The sequence below is a fragment of the Neolamprologus brichardi genome, chromosome 8 (genome assembly GCF_056152115.1).
Source record: "Neolamprologus brichardi isolate AB-2024 chromosome 8, ASM5615211v1, whole genome shotgun sequence".
Taxonomy (NCBI): Eukaryota; Metazoa; Chordata; class Actinopteri; order Cichliformes; family Cichlidae; genus Neolamprologus; species Neolamprologus brichardi.
Window position 1 is genome coordinate 17,156,653 of NC_142111.1, and position 16,983 is coordinate 17,173,635.

The 16,983-nt window shown below is 36.2% G+C and overlaps 1 protein-coding gene and 1 long non-coding RNA gene across 2 annotated transcripts; both read left to right on the top strand.

The window, feature by feature from the left end:
- The first annotated feature begins 825 nt into the window (after nt 1-825).
- On the top strand, nt 826-1,205 carry LOC118454170 (uncharacterized). The gene is made up of 3 exons (XR_015719423.1): nt 826-911; nt 997-1,073; nt 1,155-1,205. It is a non-coding gene; the product is annotated as an uncharacterized LOC118454170 (long non-coding RNA).
- Nucleotides 1,206-6,566: 5,361 nt separating this feature from the next.
- On the top strand, nt 6,567-15,846 carry adam9b (ADAM metallopeptidase domain 9b). Its single transcript, XM_087845107.1, has 22 exons — nt 6,567-6,676; nt 6,971-7,077; nt 7,163-7,239; nt 7,327-7,405; nt 7,485-7,561; nt 7,780-7,972; nt 8,066-8,128; nt 8,400-8,471; nt 8,567-8,736; nt 8,866-8,956; nt 9,473-9,603; nt 10,480-10,651; nt 11,518-11,607; nt 11,719-11,914; nt 12,042-12,153; nt 12,958-13,138; nt 13,293-13,379; nt 13,471-13,576; nt 13,933-14,053; nt 14,143-14,242; nt 14,525-14,562; nt 14,694-15,846. The coding sequence occupies exons 1-22, from the start codon at nt 6,607-6,609 to the stop codon at nt 14,815-14,817; spliced, it is 2,457 nt and encodes an 818-aa protein (XP_087701233.1). The 5' UTR covers nt 6,567-6,606; the 3' UTR covers nt 14,818-15,846.
- Nucleotides 15,847-16,983: the final 1,137 nt, after the last annotated feature.

The following is a 16,983-nucleotide window of genomic DNA, read 5'->3' on the forward strand; positions in this document are numbered from 1 at the left end:
CTCATTCCATTCAACAGCTCTACACACACCTGTCATAAAACTCCACACATATAATTAAAATTAAATAAGTGCACCAATGCATACCTGTTGTATGACAAATATTTAAATTGCTGTTATTTTCCACCGAAATTTATCATACCTGTCTTTCCCGTCAAATGAGGTTCCTTATTACAAGCAAGCAAAAAACAGGTAGACCTACTTTGGTTTGCCTCGAATTAGGCATAAAAGACACTCAGTAGACTCAACAGGCACAAGACCTGGATACTTTAAGGATCATCATGGTCAGATCATACACTCTGATCACTATTTTCTTGCACTTTCATGTTTTTGGGATTGACAGCAGAGGTGAGACACATTTGAGATGGGCTAAATGTTGTGTTGTTTGTCTGCTGATCTTTCTCTTTTGTACACTCTTAACAACGATTGCTCCATATTGTTGTTCATTTGTATTTTCATTATTACTCTGACTAAAAGCTTTGTTTGCTCTATAGTGTATACTTAATTCTTTCTCATTTAAAAGGATTGGATCACAGAAATCTGATTGTGTTTTGGGTGTTGGCATTTAAAAGACCTTGTACTGATAAGTGATAATGAGATTATAAGTGAGTACTTCTCAGTATTTATAGTATCTTACTGAATTTACCTTCCAGATGTTTTCCATGGGCTTTCCAAGTATTCCATTGTAAATCCTCAGATGATTCACAGATGGTCTAAGAGCATTAACAGTCCACGACATTCAAAAGAGGTGGGTACCTGATACCTGACCAAATCATCTTTTCAGCAGATGGTCTAATATGGGGCATTTAACATTTTTTGTATACATTTAGAAATATGGAGATGAGACCTTGTCATATGCAGTCACTATAGACAATAAAAAGCACATCCTTTCAGAAAAAGCACATTCTGAACAGGTATGTGCAGAATTAGGCCACACAGATATTAATGTAAGTTCCTTTTTTGTGCTTTAGAAGAATTTTTTTTCTCTTCCATTCATAGACTTCTTACACTCAAATTTTGTTCAGTATTTGCGTGATGCCACCGGTAACTATGACACATCATATCCAGCAAATCAAGTAAGTTTAAGCTCAAACTCATTTGTAAAGCTGGATCTGAATACTAGTTCTAAAACCTGTTTTTTTCTTTGCATTTCCCAGGTGCACTGCTATTACCATGGAGAAGTGGAAGGATATAAGAATTCATTTGGGGGGCTCAGCCCTGGCGCAGGGGGCCTCTATATATATATATATATATATATATACATATATACATCACCTCAGATCCATTTCACGCAAAAACTTAATTCCCATGTCTTTTCAAAAGCTCAAATCACCTTGTGATGTATTCATGTCATGACTCATTTATCTTTAGTCACGTGATATTCTGAAGAACATTACAGGCCTTGACAGGGACGTCATTTGAACACGCCCCCTTTGCTTGACACAGGCTTCTGGGTTTCAGTGACAGATGTAACATCACTAGTCTAGGTTATTGAAGTGTTGTATTTTTTCTTTGAGCACTGGCAATAAATGGTGTTCTGAGTTCAGTCTTGTTTCCGTGTGCACAATTTCATCTGCACATTGATACATGACACTCAAATGATAAACGAAACAAGCCCTGGGACTTAAAGTTTTGTTAACATTTGTGTAGTTTTCTCCAACTTGATGCATAACACAGTTGTTCACATTCACAATTGTTCTGCATACGTTTTCTTAACATTTTATTTTATTACAACCAGTTGATTTTCTCATTAAGATGCTAATGTATTTTAGGAAGTATGTTATGTTTATTGTGGGGTTTTTTTGGTCAAAGTTTTGTTGATCTCGGTCTTTCCATCATAAGATAAGTTCTGCTTTTGCACTGAATTCAAGCATTTGCTAACTGATTCTGCTTTGCTCGTCTTTTCTGTAGGGGTGTGATCTTCTTTGGAAATGAGACCTTTGGCCTGGAGCCTGTGCCACACTCCACCACCAATGAACATATTCTGTACCTGTTGGAGGACGTTCAGACTGAGCCCGTCACCTGTGGAGTCGTTACTGAGGCTACTTCAGTGCCGAGCCACGAATCCTTTGAGCCTGGACAATCCCTGACTTCTCTGCTGCGGGTTAGGATGCTCGTTTCATAATTAAATATATATTTACAGAGGGAATAGTTTTTAAAGAGTAACTCATTATTAATTTTTGCTTTAACAGAGAAAACACAGTTTATCACAAACCACTTATGTGGAACTGGTGCTGGTAGTGGATAATCTCAGGGTGAGTGTGTTTCCAGTGTATTACCCTGAATCCACCAATGTGTAAATAATGATTTGGCCCAACAGTTTTGCTTTCATAGACTAGCTAAAGTACAAGAGCATAATAGTTTTCAGCTTTTTCCCCCCAGAAATGAACATTTCTACTGTAAAATATAGAGCTGAAACCTTTGAGTAGCCTGTCAATAGTAACATCATTACTAATTAATCATATCAGTGATGTGTTAATTGTGTTGACAGTATACTTTTAAGAAAAACAATGCGACAGCGGTGAGAGAGGAGATGGTGCAAATGGCTAATCTACTGGACGGGGTGAGATTTTAAGAAGTTTGTAAAAGAAAATGTGCCTAATTAAACTAGATTCTGTACTAAAACACTGGTATGTTTTATTTTCCTCTTTGTTGTAGTACTACAAGCAGCTGAACATCTGAGTTGTCCTGGTGGGCCTGGAGATTTTTAAGGATAGTAATCCTTTTAGTGTGGACGGCAGCGCAGGAGATGTGTTGGGAAATTTTGTTCAGTGGAGGAAGACTTTTCTGATACCCAAAATCAGGCATGACATTGGACAACTCATTGTGTAACTAACGTGTGGTCTTTATCATTTGGTTTATTTATTTATTCTGAGCAAGATGTTGTATCAATAATGCTTAATATCAGAATATCAACCGATCTCTGACACATTTATTCCTTTTTCCATATTTGTTAGTGGTCAGTCTGAGGCATATCCAGGAGGTGTATTAGGTATGGCCTTTGTGGGCACAGTCTGCTCTGCCTCAAGTTCTGGAGGAATCAATGTGGTTAGTTCATCTCTGTTAACTTCTAACACCAGCTGACACACAGAAACTGATACCATTATCACACCAGCATGATTCATGAAAATTTAAATAAGTGTAGCGTATTGTCAAAGGCCACCACCACTCCCACCTGAAGGATCTTTCTGTGTGTTATTACATACGTTGTATTTTTCATATTAATAAAAGATGTATAGCATACAGCAGGTAAAATAAGTATTGAACACGTCACTGGTTTTCAAGGTAAATATATATCTAAAGCTGATATTAAATTCTCACCACCTGTTGGCAAAACTCATCCAATCCACACTTGCTAAGAAATCAAACCATTGATGTCCTTAAATTATGTATAGCAGTGAGAAATGACATAGGGAAATTATATTGAACACAATACACTTGAAGAAAGGGAGGTGCCAAAAGGCATGGAGTGTCACGCTGACCTAGTAGGTGTGGCTGTTGCCCTTCTCTTCCTCCTCCTGCCCACTACTGAGAGGACACCTGCTGAAATCAGAAAGTGAACACTGTTGCGGCCACAATCCAGAGGTGGAAGGTATCTAGTTTCTCCATAAACTGACCACAACCCGATACTCCCCGCAAGATTTCAGACAGAGGAGGGAAAAGAATTATTAGAAGATTTGTCCAGGAGCAATTGCACACTTGTGGAGAGCTACAGAAGGACCTGTAGTTAGTTGATACAATTTTTTTCAAAGATAACAGTAAGTAATGCATTTAACCACCACGGTCTTTATGCACGTTTACCACACAAGACTCCATTGCTGAAGAAAAAGCATATTGAAGTGAAGTGTTGAAGTTTAAGGTTTAAATTGAACTCTTTGGATAACATAGTGCACACCATGTTTGGATGTCAAAAGGCACTGCATTTCAGTCCAAAAGCACCATAGCAACAGTCAAGTTTGAAGGTGGAAACATTATGGTTTGCTTTTCCGTATACGGCACCGGTACGCTTTATATAATTAAAGGAAGGATGAAAAAATGTCCAGAAACATTCTTGAATAAAAATCGGCTGCCATCTACCAGGATGATGACGACAAAACGAGGCTGGACGTTTCAGCAAGATAATGATTCAAAACACTCAGCTAAGGAAAGTCAACTGGTTTCAGAGAAAGAAAACTAAGGTGCTAGAATGGCCCAGCCAGTCACCTGACCTGAATGCAGTTTATGAAAAGAACTAAAGGTCAGAGTTTATGGAAGGTGCACACAGAAAAGCCCTGTGGGTCTGAAGACTGTTTGTGTGGAAGAATGGGCCAAAATCACACCTGAGCAATGCATGTGACTAGTTTCCCCATACAGGACGTGTCTTCAAGCTGTCATCACCAACAAAGGCTTTTGTACGAAGTATTATACTATACTATATACTATACTGATACTATTACTTGTTACTATTTATTAAAAGTCACTGATTTTTGGTAATCTGATTTAAAAACATGAGAAAACAAAAAGTTGTTGATATACGTTGCTAATGCATTAAGTAACAAGACTTTCTCTACCACAGACTGCTCTTTCAGGAACAGCCTCCTGGTCTTCTTCCTGTTGGTGGTTCATCCTCTGGTCTTTCTCGTTCTGGTGTCGCTCTACATTTTGAGACACACTGTAAATATCTTAAACATCTCGACAGAGAAAGGAAACACTGCCTTTTTTGTTGTTATTTAAGGAAGAAATGATGCTTTTGCTTAAAATGTAATCAGTGCAGGGGAAAAGGAAGTTGACTAAATTAAAAGTAAACTCATATTTTTAATGTATCTTTCAATAATATCTTTATGTTCACTGATTTCACATCTACCTCAAAGGGAGATACACAAGCTGATCTGCCTAACTGGTTTCACTTGAATTAAATGTCAGTGTTTGGTATGGAGAACTGGAATGTTGGAATGCAGAAAAACTATCAGTTCCGGTGTGGGTGCCCTAATCTTCTTAAATGGTTTTGAATTGCAATGTGAAGGTATAGAGTTTACGTGATCGTTTAGAAACGGTTAATAGCTCTGACACAAACAAACTGAACAATTACTTTAATTTTTCTCAATACTTTGAAACATTGACTTCTAATTACTTATCCGTCTTCTAAACCTTAAGCATACTTTTCTGCACTTGAACTGCATTGACAGCCTCCAAAGTCAAGGCAGAGAGACATTTCACTGGATCTATCAGACCCTTTGCTCCTTATTGTCACCTTTTCCGTGCCTTGCACCCATTTAGCACCTACCTTCTTCTGAAGTTGAGAATAGAGTTTATCAGGTCAGCTTTTTGAACTTGAAATTCTGTGTAAGTAACTATTATTATTTCTGTCATTATTGTAATGTATATTTTCATGCAGTTCACAAAGGATCTTGTTTTGATTTGGCCATTGTAAATCCCAAGTCTGCTTTTGAAAGACAGCCAGTTTGCAGCCAATGGTGCATAGTACAACTTTTCATGGTGACGAAACTTGAATGCTTTGTTGCTATAAATAGGTGTACCTTTGGCTGGGTGTGTCTGGAAAGTAGACTCAAAGTACACTGAAAAGTACTTTATTAAGGTGAAGCAAAAGATCCAAAAGGCCATTATACAAACAGAATCCAGAAATTCAACCAGAGGCAGCTCAAGTAGCCAAAAGTAGTATAATGTAACAAAAATCTAAAGCAAGAAGTGGGCTTAAATACATACAAAGTGATCAGTGGAAGTGGACAAAGCAGGATAATGAGAAACACCTGATTCTGATCAAAGATAATGAGACAGGAATGTATTTAATTACAGCTCATTTTAGCTGCACTTCTTGTCACACTGAACTTGGTAAGAATGGATTTGACCAATGAAATGAGCCACCAAAAATAAAATATAAATGAATTCATAAAAAAAACATGAAGCTAAATTCTGGTTGTGTTAAAAAAAAAACCATTTTTTCAAAAAGATTACATCCATTTGCAGTTACTTTTTTTTTCATGCCTTCTAGTTTGTAAACGTGAATAAGGTGCTTTACCACATGTGTTTGTCTGCTTACTTTTTGAACGTAGACTGTAAATGTCTTTTGTACACAGGTATTTCTTGGGGAAAATAAATCTTGATATCAGTGATACAACCTGTTTAAATAAAGAACGTAATGATAATTTCTGTCGTGTAGCCTATACTTCGGTTTGGTACCATAAACCATGTCATCACTAGACTAGTATGCTATAGTTGGTTTATCCATAAGCTCCTCGAATTTCTGACTTCCAAATAGCCTCCGAGATCTTAACCGTGACGTAATATATACCGAAAATATCCACTCAGCAAGTATTGTTGCAATCTTTATATTAACAACACAAACAAACGGAGGCGTCTCTTGGTAGAAAAGTTATTTGGGACAAAGTTGTAAGGTAGGACTGAAATATAACCTTTAACGCTTAAAACTTCTCATATAAAAATCCTCTGACAAATCGCTTTGAATGGTCACTGCAACAAAGTCTGGTTTTCTAAGGCGCTCACCTGTCCAAAGCCACACCCATCGTTAGCCACCTGACAAGGAGCAGGAAGCAAAGACACAACGCAGGCACTCTGTGGGCCCAACGGGGACGCAATCTACAGACTTCAAAAATGATAATCAAAAATCGCATCCTAATAACTGTTTTTGTTTTTTCCTTTATTTCTGGGATCGATAACAAAGGTAAGACTCCTCTGAGCTTGGCTAAATGCGTAGGCTGTCGATGTTAAAGGACATACAACGAAAACTTGGAATTTTTCATTCTTAAAAGGGAGGGAAGAGTCCAGAAAAAAAGCTGTGTGTGGTTAATCAGGACATATTTAGCTCCTGAAAGTACAGCGAAATAAGCTTAAATGTTGCTCTGGTCATTTTAGTTTGGGTGTATTCTGAAATGTCTCTTTTCCTGAAGACTAGCATTATGTAATCATGGAGGGACTTCTCTATTTTTTATAGTATCTTTTTGAATTTACATTCCAGATGCTTTCCAGGGGTTTACATCAAAGCTTTCCAAGTATTCCATTGTAAATCCTCAAGTGATTCATAGAGGGTCTAGGAGCATCAACAGACAACATAATTTAAAAGATGTGAGTACCTGATACCTGACTGAATTATCTTTTCAGCTGATGGTTTAATATGAACTTTTTTTTAAAATGCTCTTTACATATTAAGAAATATGGAGATGAGACAGTGTCATATGCAGTCAACATAAACAACCAAAAGCATGTCCTTCATCTAAGAAAGAACAGGTATGTGAATTTGGTTGTAGTGACATTATAAGCTTATATTAATGCTGCAGACAAATATATATATATATGTACATCTTTTCTTTTCAGAGACTTCTTACACCCAAATTTTGTTCAATATTCACGTGACGCTGCCGGGAACTATGACACATCGTATCCGAAACAACATGTACGTTGAAACACACCTTAAGTTATAAGGCTGGTCTTGAGCATTAACTCTAAAACCTGTTTTCATTTTGTTTTTTCAGGTACATTGTTATTACCACGGGGAGGTGGAAGGCTATAAGGATTCAATGGTAGCGCTGAGCATGTGCTCTGGTCTCAGGTTTGACCATCCCTATTTAAAACAATTCAAATTAGTTTCCAGTTATTTTGGTTTTTGGGAAATGTTCTCGATAAGTGCCAATGATTTGCTTTAAGCTTTTTCAGGAATAGTATCTAAGTTTCCTGAGCTCATAGTACCTGCTACAGGATTGCCATGCCAAGCCTCTGAATAGAGTTAGAGCATTTGTCACTTAGAATGTCTGGAATGCTTTTCTGTAGGGGTGTGATCTTCTTTGAAAATAAGGCCTTTGGCCTGGAGCCTGTGTCACAGTCCACCACCAATGACCACCTTCTCTACCTTTTGGAGGACGTTCAGACCGAGCCCATCACCTGTGGAGTCGTTACTGAGGCTACTTCAGTGCCAAGCCACGAACCCTTTGAGCCTGGCCAATCCCTGACTTCTCTGCTGCGGGTTAAATGCTCATTTGTTACTTCAACATATATTTGCAGTGTTAAAAGGTTATATAACATGAAAATCATTGGGGGGTGTTTGTTGCTTTAACAGAGAAAACGCAATTTACCACAGACCAGTTATGTGGAGTTGGTGCTGGTTGTGGATAATCTCAGGGTGAGTGTGTAAATATATATGTAAGATATATATGTGTCTATGAACTCACTGATATGGAAATAATGACTAGGCTTTTGTAAACTGGTGCAGTAAATGAACATATTACTCCTGGTGTCACCAGGGATATAATAGTTTTTAAAATAACTTTTCCCACAAAATCTGGAGTGCTTATATTATAAAATATAGTGACAAAGTTATTGGGCAGCATGTTAATATAAACGCCATTAAATACAAATTAATTTTATTGTTGTTACGTTAATTGTGTTGACAGTATACTTTTAAGAAAAACAATGCAACAGCGGTGAGAGAGGAGATGGTGCAAATGGCTAATCTACTAGACGGGGTGAGATTTTAAGTAGTTTGTAAAAGAAAACGTGCCTAATTAAACTAGATTCTGTACTAAAACACTGGTATGTTTTATTTTCCTCTTTGCTGTAGTACTACAAGCAGCTGAACATCCGAGTTGTCCTGGTGGGCCTGGAGATTTTTAAGGATGGTAATCCTTTTAGTGTGGACGGCAGTGCAGGAGATGTGTTGGGAAATTTTGTTCAGTGGAGGAAGACTTTTCTGTTACCCAAAATCAGGCATGACATTGGACAACTCATTGTGTAAGTAACGCGTGGTCTTTGTCCTTTGGTTTATTTATTTATTCTGAGCAAGATGTTGTATCAATAATGCTTAATATCAGAATATCAACTGCTCTCTGACACATTTATTCCTTTTTTCATATTTGTTAGTGGTCAGTCTGAGGCATATCCAGGAGGTGTATTAGGTATGGCCTTTGTGGGCACAGTCTGCTCTGCCTCAAGTTCTGGAGGAATCAATGTGGTTAGTTCATCTCTGTTAACTTCTAACACCAGCTGACACACAGAAACTGATACCAATCATACATTATTCATAAAAACTGCAGCTTATTCTCGCAGGCTTTGAATACATTCTACTCTAGTCAAACAGGTTATACTTGAATGCACTCCACCACCGTGACAATTCATCTTTCTTTGTATTATTACAAAGCCTTTTTGTAAACTGCTTTTCTTATCAACAACATAATGTATAACATGTATCAATTGCTATTACTATTGCAGTTGAGAAAGTGATTACATCAATAAATTGATTTCTAATATTAATAGATATCTATCTATGTACTATATAATATTATATTTTTTGTAGATATATTTGATATATGCTTTTAAGTTCATTTACATTTTTTTTCTTCTGGCTATACACGTATAATGATTCATCATATCATTGATTTAAACTCTCATTTCAAATTCAGGAGCTGCAAATTGGGCATAAATGCTGTTAAAATGTCACCATTTAATGTCCTGTGTTTGTTTTTTACAGTTTAGCGGCAACAATTTGGCTTTTGTCTCCACTGTGGTGGCTCATGAGATGGGTCATAACCTGGGCATGAATCATGACGCTGCGAACTGCGCCTGTAATGGAAAAAGCTGCATCATGTCAGGAGGTGCCAGGTAATACAGTTTTCACTAATGTTCAAAAAATGTTTAATTTATTGTTTTTTCCATAGAAGCCTTTTTTTAACCTTCCTTACAATTCCAATTCTGAAAATTTGAGACGATATGTAAAATTTAAGGAAACAATGAATCCAATACATCAAACATAGAAAACGTATCAAACGTTTGAACTGGGAAGTGTACAGTTTGTATTAGCGTATTTAGAATATGGTATCAGCAACACGACTCAAAAACGTTGGGATGGGGGCCACAAAAGGATGAAAAAGTGATACTAGGAAGAAACATTTTGCAACTAATGAGACAACAGGACAATAATATTATATGATATGGGTACAAAAAGAGAGGCAGAATTTCTCAAAAGTAAAAATGGGTAGAGGTTCACCAGCCTTCAAAAAACTGCCCAGAAATTGTCAAGCAATTTCAGAATAATGTTCCTCAGTATAAAAAAAAGACTTTGTATATGTGTTACGACCCGGCTCAAAAGCCGCAACATAAAACAGGAGACAAATACCAGAGTATGGGTGAGAAGAGGTTTTATCATAGATATCTACATAGATATCATCTACAATAAATGATATAATCAAAGATTATGACAATCTGGAGAAGTCTTTAAATTAATATATACACGAATCAAAATTTGAAATTCTTTTTCGGAAACCTGGGCGCTGAACTAAAGAGGAGCGTTAGTGCCTATGGAAATGGCAGCTTTAACATCTGGAATGGCACCATCAGTGCTGAAAGATATATAAAGGTTTTAGATCAGTATAGATATTTAGAATTTGACAACAGAAACCTTTCACTATAGTGAAAACATCTATATGAGGCCTGTCCAACTGTATATTTCTATAAATGATTTATCCTGTTATTTTGCAGTGGTGTCACACATTTTAGCCAGTGCAGTGCAGCAGATTTTGAAGCACTGATTTTAAGAGGAGGAGGCCTGTGTCTGAGAAATCAGCCCGCTGCATCAAATGTGATTAGCAATCCCGAGTGTGGCAATGGCCTACTGGAACAAGGGGAGCAGTGTGATTGTGGCAAACCACAGGTAGAGTACTACTGTCATATATAGTACTGTGCAGAAGTCTTGAACCAACCCTCATTTCTTTAGATTTTGCTTCCAGGGAGCTGAACTTTCTTGTAATTGTTTGTTTATTTATTTATTTATTGAGCAATAGTTTTTCAGACTTTCTAAGAGTTCATCTAAAGGTCATATCTTTCATTATTATTTTATTATTATATTTTTTTAAGCTACTTCACTTAAATTTTTTGAATATTCAGGAAATACCAAAAATAGTGTGATTTAACAATCATAAATTGTATTTTTGCACCATCAAGGTGATTGCCAAAGAGCCATTAGCCAAAAACATGGCATGTTTGGGATGGTGTGCAAATTTTTGAGGAAACTGGACAGATGGGGGGGGGGGAGGGGGAGAAGTGACCGACCTGAAAATCTATTTGCAGCAAATGAAAAACCCCCCAAAAAACCCCCACTGTATTTCCATGTATGTTTACAAATTTCAATAAATCACTGCAATTATTTTCCAGTTTCCTTGCAAACTATAATGAAATAAGGGGTGGCTTAAGTCTTTTGCTTAGTACTGTAAAGTCAAACACACTGGAAATAATACTTAATAACAAGCATTAACAATAGGTAATCATGTAAAGGTTTTTCTTACATGCCTTATAAATTTGAATTAATAGTACCATCTGTTAAATTGGTAAAGTCTTAAGAGGGAATATTAGATATCATATCGTATCAGGATGTCTAAATATGAAAACGGACATTTACAAATTAAATACAATGTGCAAAGAATTGCAACCTGAGAGTGAAAATGCTCTGGTGGTGTTGAACTTTTGTATCTTTTGTTTAAATAATTAATAAGTGTCTTTTCTTTCATCTGTTTCATACAGGAATGTACGAATAAGTGCTGCAATGCTGCCACATGTACATTTACCCGCGGATCTGCATGCGCTCACGGAGCATGTTGTGAAAACTGTCAGGTCTGAAATGTGTTGGATTTAGCTTTATGGTTGATTTTTGTGCTTTTTGCACCAAGAAAAAACATTTGGAAATGTGGGTGAGTTAACTTTTTTCTCTCTTCTGTTTTTTAGCTCAAAGTTGCAGGAACGACATGCAGAGATTCTGTCAATACCTGTGATCTTCCTGAATATTGTAATGGAAGAAATGAATCCTGTCCGAATGACTTTTATCTCATGGATGGTCTGCCCTGTCAAAACAATGCTGCGTATTGCTATGAAGGACGCTGCCAGACATATGATTATCAGTGCGGACATCTGTTTGCACCAGGTACATCTAATAATAATTCATTACTTTTTTCATGCTTTTAGTTTTCAGTAATGTGGTTACGATCAGTAGGCAAGACTTTTCAGAATTTCTTATTCTTTTTTCGGGATTATATTTCTCTTTTTGGCAGATAATGCAATAAAAGCAGCAGATATTTGTTTCCAAGATGCAAATATTCAGGGAGATCGGTTTGGTAACTGTGGAAGGAGCAGCAAAGGAGACTACATCAAATGTACTGTAGCGTAAGTACTCTCTAATGATGTCATTAATTCATCATCTCATGAATTTAAGGATTTTAGATAACATGTGTTGAAAAAGTACTGCGCTAGTCATGTTGAACATCGACTTTGTTTTATAAAGTCGGTCAAATCTGAGAAGAATTCCCATCTTAATCCCATCCCCTCAGACTTTGCTCTTTTTGTACAATGATGTATAGCTATATCTAATGATATCTAATGAAAACATGGACAATTTTACTCTTATAATTTGGCACTTTCTAAGTCGTCTTATTTTCCATTTTTTGATCCCCTGTTGGAGTTCACTTTTCAAAGATGTTTGGTTGAAATAAGCACCTTCCTAACTATGGTTTGATACTTAATTCTAGCCATGATTTCTTATGGAACAACATTATTTGTGAACAAACTTGCTTCCTTTTACTTGCCAAATGTTAAATGTGAGATTATATTTACTCATTGAACTAAAAACATAAGAAACCAGAAGTGTAGATTATACTTGTTTATAAAATAAAAGTGTGGTTCTCGGGTTTTAACTTCAACCTATTGCTGATAAGTATGATGTCATGAATCTCCTCTCTCATCATGAGCATGTGAAGCTTTGCTGGTACACTAAATTCAGCATGTATTCAATTAAGCATATGTGAATGTGTTTGAAAACAAAAGTAGCATTACTTTATCTGATGGAAGTAACTGAGTGATAAGATACAATTGTAGCATTTCAGTTAAAGATTAGATTTACCTTTTTTTTCATCCAGTGTTTAAGTCATTTGCAACTGTGATTCCTTTTCTTAATTTGACTCTGTTACACAGAAATTCCATGTGTGGAAAGGTGCAGTGCACCAACGTGAATGTGATTAACCCTCCTCTCGGTGCCACAATCACTATTAAAATAGTTGCTGGGAAGACTTGTGTTAATGCAGACTTCGACCTTGGCACAGATGTGCTGGACCCAGCCTATGTTAACCCTGGCAGCCCCTGTGCTACAGGAAAGGTGAGCAAACTATTTTAATGCCAAAGTAAAGAAATGTAACAACTAATGCAAATATGGTATCACTTTTTTTACTAAAATACTGTCAACATCATAAGGAAAAACTGCTAATGACTCAATCTAACTGCACCAGTAAGTAACATTACTTTTCTTTTAGACCTGTGTGAACTTTCAGTGTGTGAATGCCTCTGCTCTCCTGCCCAACTTGATCTGTGATGCAAAAACCACCTGTAATGGCCAAGGGGTAAAGTTTCTTCTTTTTTTTTTGTCTTTCTTTACTCAGATTCCAGCCACTTAGGACCTGCTGGATATTTACTCTTTAATGTTTATTTCAGGTTTGTAACAACCTAGGTCACTGCCACTGTGAAAATGGCTGGGGCCCACCCTACTGTGACAGGTCAGGGTGGGGTGGCAGCATAGACAGCGGCCCTGCTCAAATAGGTACGTTTTAATTCACTGGTTATGACTTATAATAAGTCCCCTAATACCACATGTGTGGCAATATGACCATCTGAATTCATCATTAGTTACACAGTCATCTGTTATCCCTTCATTAGGGGAGACATTATTGCCGTAGAATTTGTTGTTGTATCATCTGTATGGGAAAATTTTCATTCACCAACGACATGCAGGGTATGTCTGCTGGATCAAAAACAATGTGATAGTTCACTATTAATTTTCATCTTATAAAAAGCAGAACTTTTAGAAAGTTCCCTCCTGGTGCAATTAAATTTTCACTATTGTTCCTAATTCACATCTGAACTTAATAAAGAACAAACATCTCTTTTTTGCATAAGACTACTCCCTCAGAAACGGCCTGCTGATCTTCTTCCTCTTGGTGGTTCCTTTTCTGGTTCTTCTCATTTTGGTGCTCCTTTACGTCTTTAGGAGAGAGTCCTTAGAGCCTTGCCTCAAAAGGTAAACCTCAACTCAAATTAAGTGTACATACTAATAGTTTTGTTTTTCATATGGTGTTGTACATTTTGATTTTTTTTTTTCTTTTTCAGGTTACGTAAGACTCAGACCAAAAACACAAATGCAGGCTCAAACAGCAATGCTCAGAGGGGTGCCAGAACCATACCTCCACCTGAGCGTCCCACCAACCGGGTAAATATATTTATCCTCTTATCTTCATAGTTATGGTAAAAAGAAAGTACACTCCCTGTCGATCCACTGTTTCTGCATTTTGGCTGACATGCAATATGTCATATCCTGATGCATAAAACCTGAAAACTTTAAGAGTGTGTACTTTCTTGTGTGAAGGATGTGAAGTGCAATGTTTGTTTATTTTCTAGTGAAAATGCAAATCCCTAAAGAGGAAAGGTAACTCGGTTAGATGTTTAGTGTTTAGTGTTGCTCATTGTTGTGTTTGCCTTGTTCTTATTCTAGCCTGCATTTCCAGCAGCTGCCTCAACTCCAGTTTCTGGGTATGAACGGACTTACTTTTTTACTTAACTAAATCCATACTTCCCTCATAGATAAATGGAAATTGAAGCTGTCAGTACACAAACAAACATGTGTGATTGGTTTCTGACTTACTTTAAACATAATCTGTCAGTTTCAGGTACGGAGAAACGAACTACTGGGATGATGAAAACAGTCATGACCCCCCTCAACAACCACCTCCTGTACAAGGCCCTGGAGTACCCAGACCAATCCAACCGAAACAGCTACCAAGCTAGTTGCTTTCATACAGTATCATTTAAATTATTTTCTGAAGTTATGAATTTGCTACAGATCAAAACTGTATGAAGAGACTATTTTAAAATACTGTGATAATTAAAGGCATGCTGTTTGTAAGATTGACTGTTATTATGTGGTGGTGGATGAGGCTGGTAAATGTTTACTGAAATGACTGTTTTATTAGGTCTTTTTACTATTTGGGGATACATGCAAATAAAATTCAAAAAGAGTTTTATATTTTACATCATCATGCTTTTTAAAAAATAAATATTATTGATGTTTCTTGCAGTTAAATGCAATTGTTATAATGTGTGCAATGTAATAATGAAGGGTATCAAAAATGGACTTTGATTGTTTCATTGTAACTGAGTAAAAAATTCTTGTGGCTTTTAAATTATTTCTACACTAAGAATAGAAACAGAAACACTGTGTGTAGAATCATAGAGAGTCAAAATGGCAAAAAAAAATAAAATGTAAAACTAAATAAAGCTTCAGCATCCAGCCCATTTTGGCCACTTAAGATATGTTGATAGAACTGCAATTTATTTATTTAGAAATTTTTGTTGCCCTCAATACTATGCCTCTTTTTTACTTTTTTGTTTGTTTGTTTTTTTAAATAAAGGGTATATAAGTGGCTTTGCCAATAACAACTTCTTGAGGCTTCTACCTTGTGACAGGAATGTGACTCAAAACTGACTTGAAATCATTTAATCACATCATAGATATTTTTGACATATTTTGAAAGATTATAGATAGATAGAATATTATTTCGAATATGCAAATATAATTGAAATAACGAGAGAAAAAACAAAACTTAAAAATCATCAAGTTTTCATGTATATATCTATGTCTACATAATGTGTGTGCTTGAAAAGGAGTACGATGAAGTTTACACTTTTCCTGTTCCTACCCCCTTATTTCAAATTTCATTGCTAACAAATCCATCTCAAGAAGTCAACATTATTTGATCCATATATGTTTAACTATGTACAAGTCTAACACATTGAACATACACAAATAAAACCATTTTCAGCACATAAACCAAAACAACAAAAAACTACATTTTTACATAAATTAATCACCCTGTGTTTAACACCTGCTTAATGTGTGAATTTTTGTATTGATTTACTTTTCTTGATTTCATCTGTACAGGTGTTCCACACACTAACTCCTCTGACTGTAATGGTGTGATATTTTACATTTGCCCTTACTACTGGCGTGCTGGTCATGAGTATTTGGTCTTATTTGGAACAAGTTCTGAATGTTGTGGGGCAAAGATTTATTTGCTGCCTTGTACATTGTTTGCGCAGTTCTGAGGTCAACCAAATCTTTAAATTTGAGAATATTTAATTTGATAAAAAGTGGATTTGAAGGTTCTCTTGAAGTAGCTTTATTTATTATCCTTATTGCTCTTTTTCTGCAGAATGTATATTGGATGGGTGTGTGTTTTGTACTTGTTTCCCCACACGACCACACAGTATGTCATGTACGGCAGTATGATAGAACAATACAGAGTATATAACGATGTTTGATTTATGAGATCCTTAACCTTGTAGAGAATTGCCAGAGACTTCGATATTTTGCCTTTGATATAAGTAATGTCCAGGATAGTTTGTGATGTATTATCACACCAAGGAATTTTATTTCAGATACTCTGTCTACTTCAGTGTTATTTATTGTCAGTTTACTATTAGTCGAATATGTGCGTTTCACAAATATTATGAATTTTGTTTTACTCAGGTTCAATGTTAATTTATTATGGTCAAACCAGGTCTTATTTAATTCATTTTCTAGTTCATTCAGAAGTTGTTCCAAGTTACTTCCACAGCACAGTAAGTTTGTATTATATTGTATAATATTATTTTCAAAGATGTTGAAATTGCACATATCTCATTAATGTACAATATGAAAAGCAGCAGCCCCAAAACTGATCCCCAACACAATGGGTTTCAATTCTGACTTTATGGCATTTATTTGGGTAAATTCTTTACGGTTTTTAAGGTAACTGTTAGCCCATGATAATGCCACCCCTCTGACCCCATATGTAGTTTGTTATGTAAAAGGTTGCAATGAACTGTATCAAATGCTTTCTTTAAATCTAAAAAAAACTCAGACAGCATATTCTTTGTTTTCAATAGCAGTTGTTACTGTATCTATAAACTCCA

Excerpts from the sequence above, each read along its gene's own strand:
- adam9b (XM_087845107.1), top strand. The coding sequence starts at position 6,607 with ATGATAATCAAAAATCGCATCCTAATAACTGTTTTTGTTTTTTCCTTT. Across the intron at positions 8,957-9,472 it reads GTTCTGGAGGAATCAATGTG|TTTAGCGGCAACAATTTGGC; the intron begins GTTAGTTCATCT and ends TGTTTTTTACAG. Across the intron at positions 13,139-13,292 it reads GCCCCTGTGCTACAGGAAAG|ACCTGTGTGAACTTTCAGTG; the intron begins GTGAGCAAACTA and ends CTTTTCTTTTAG.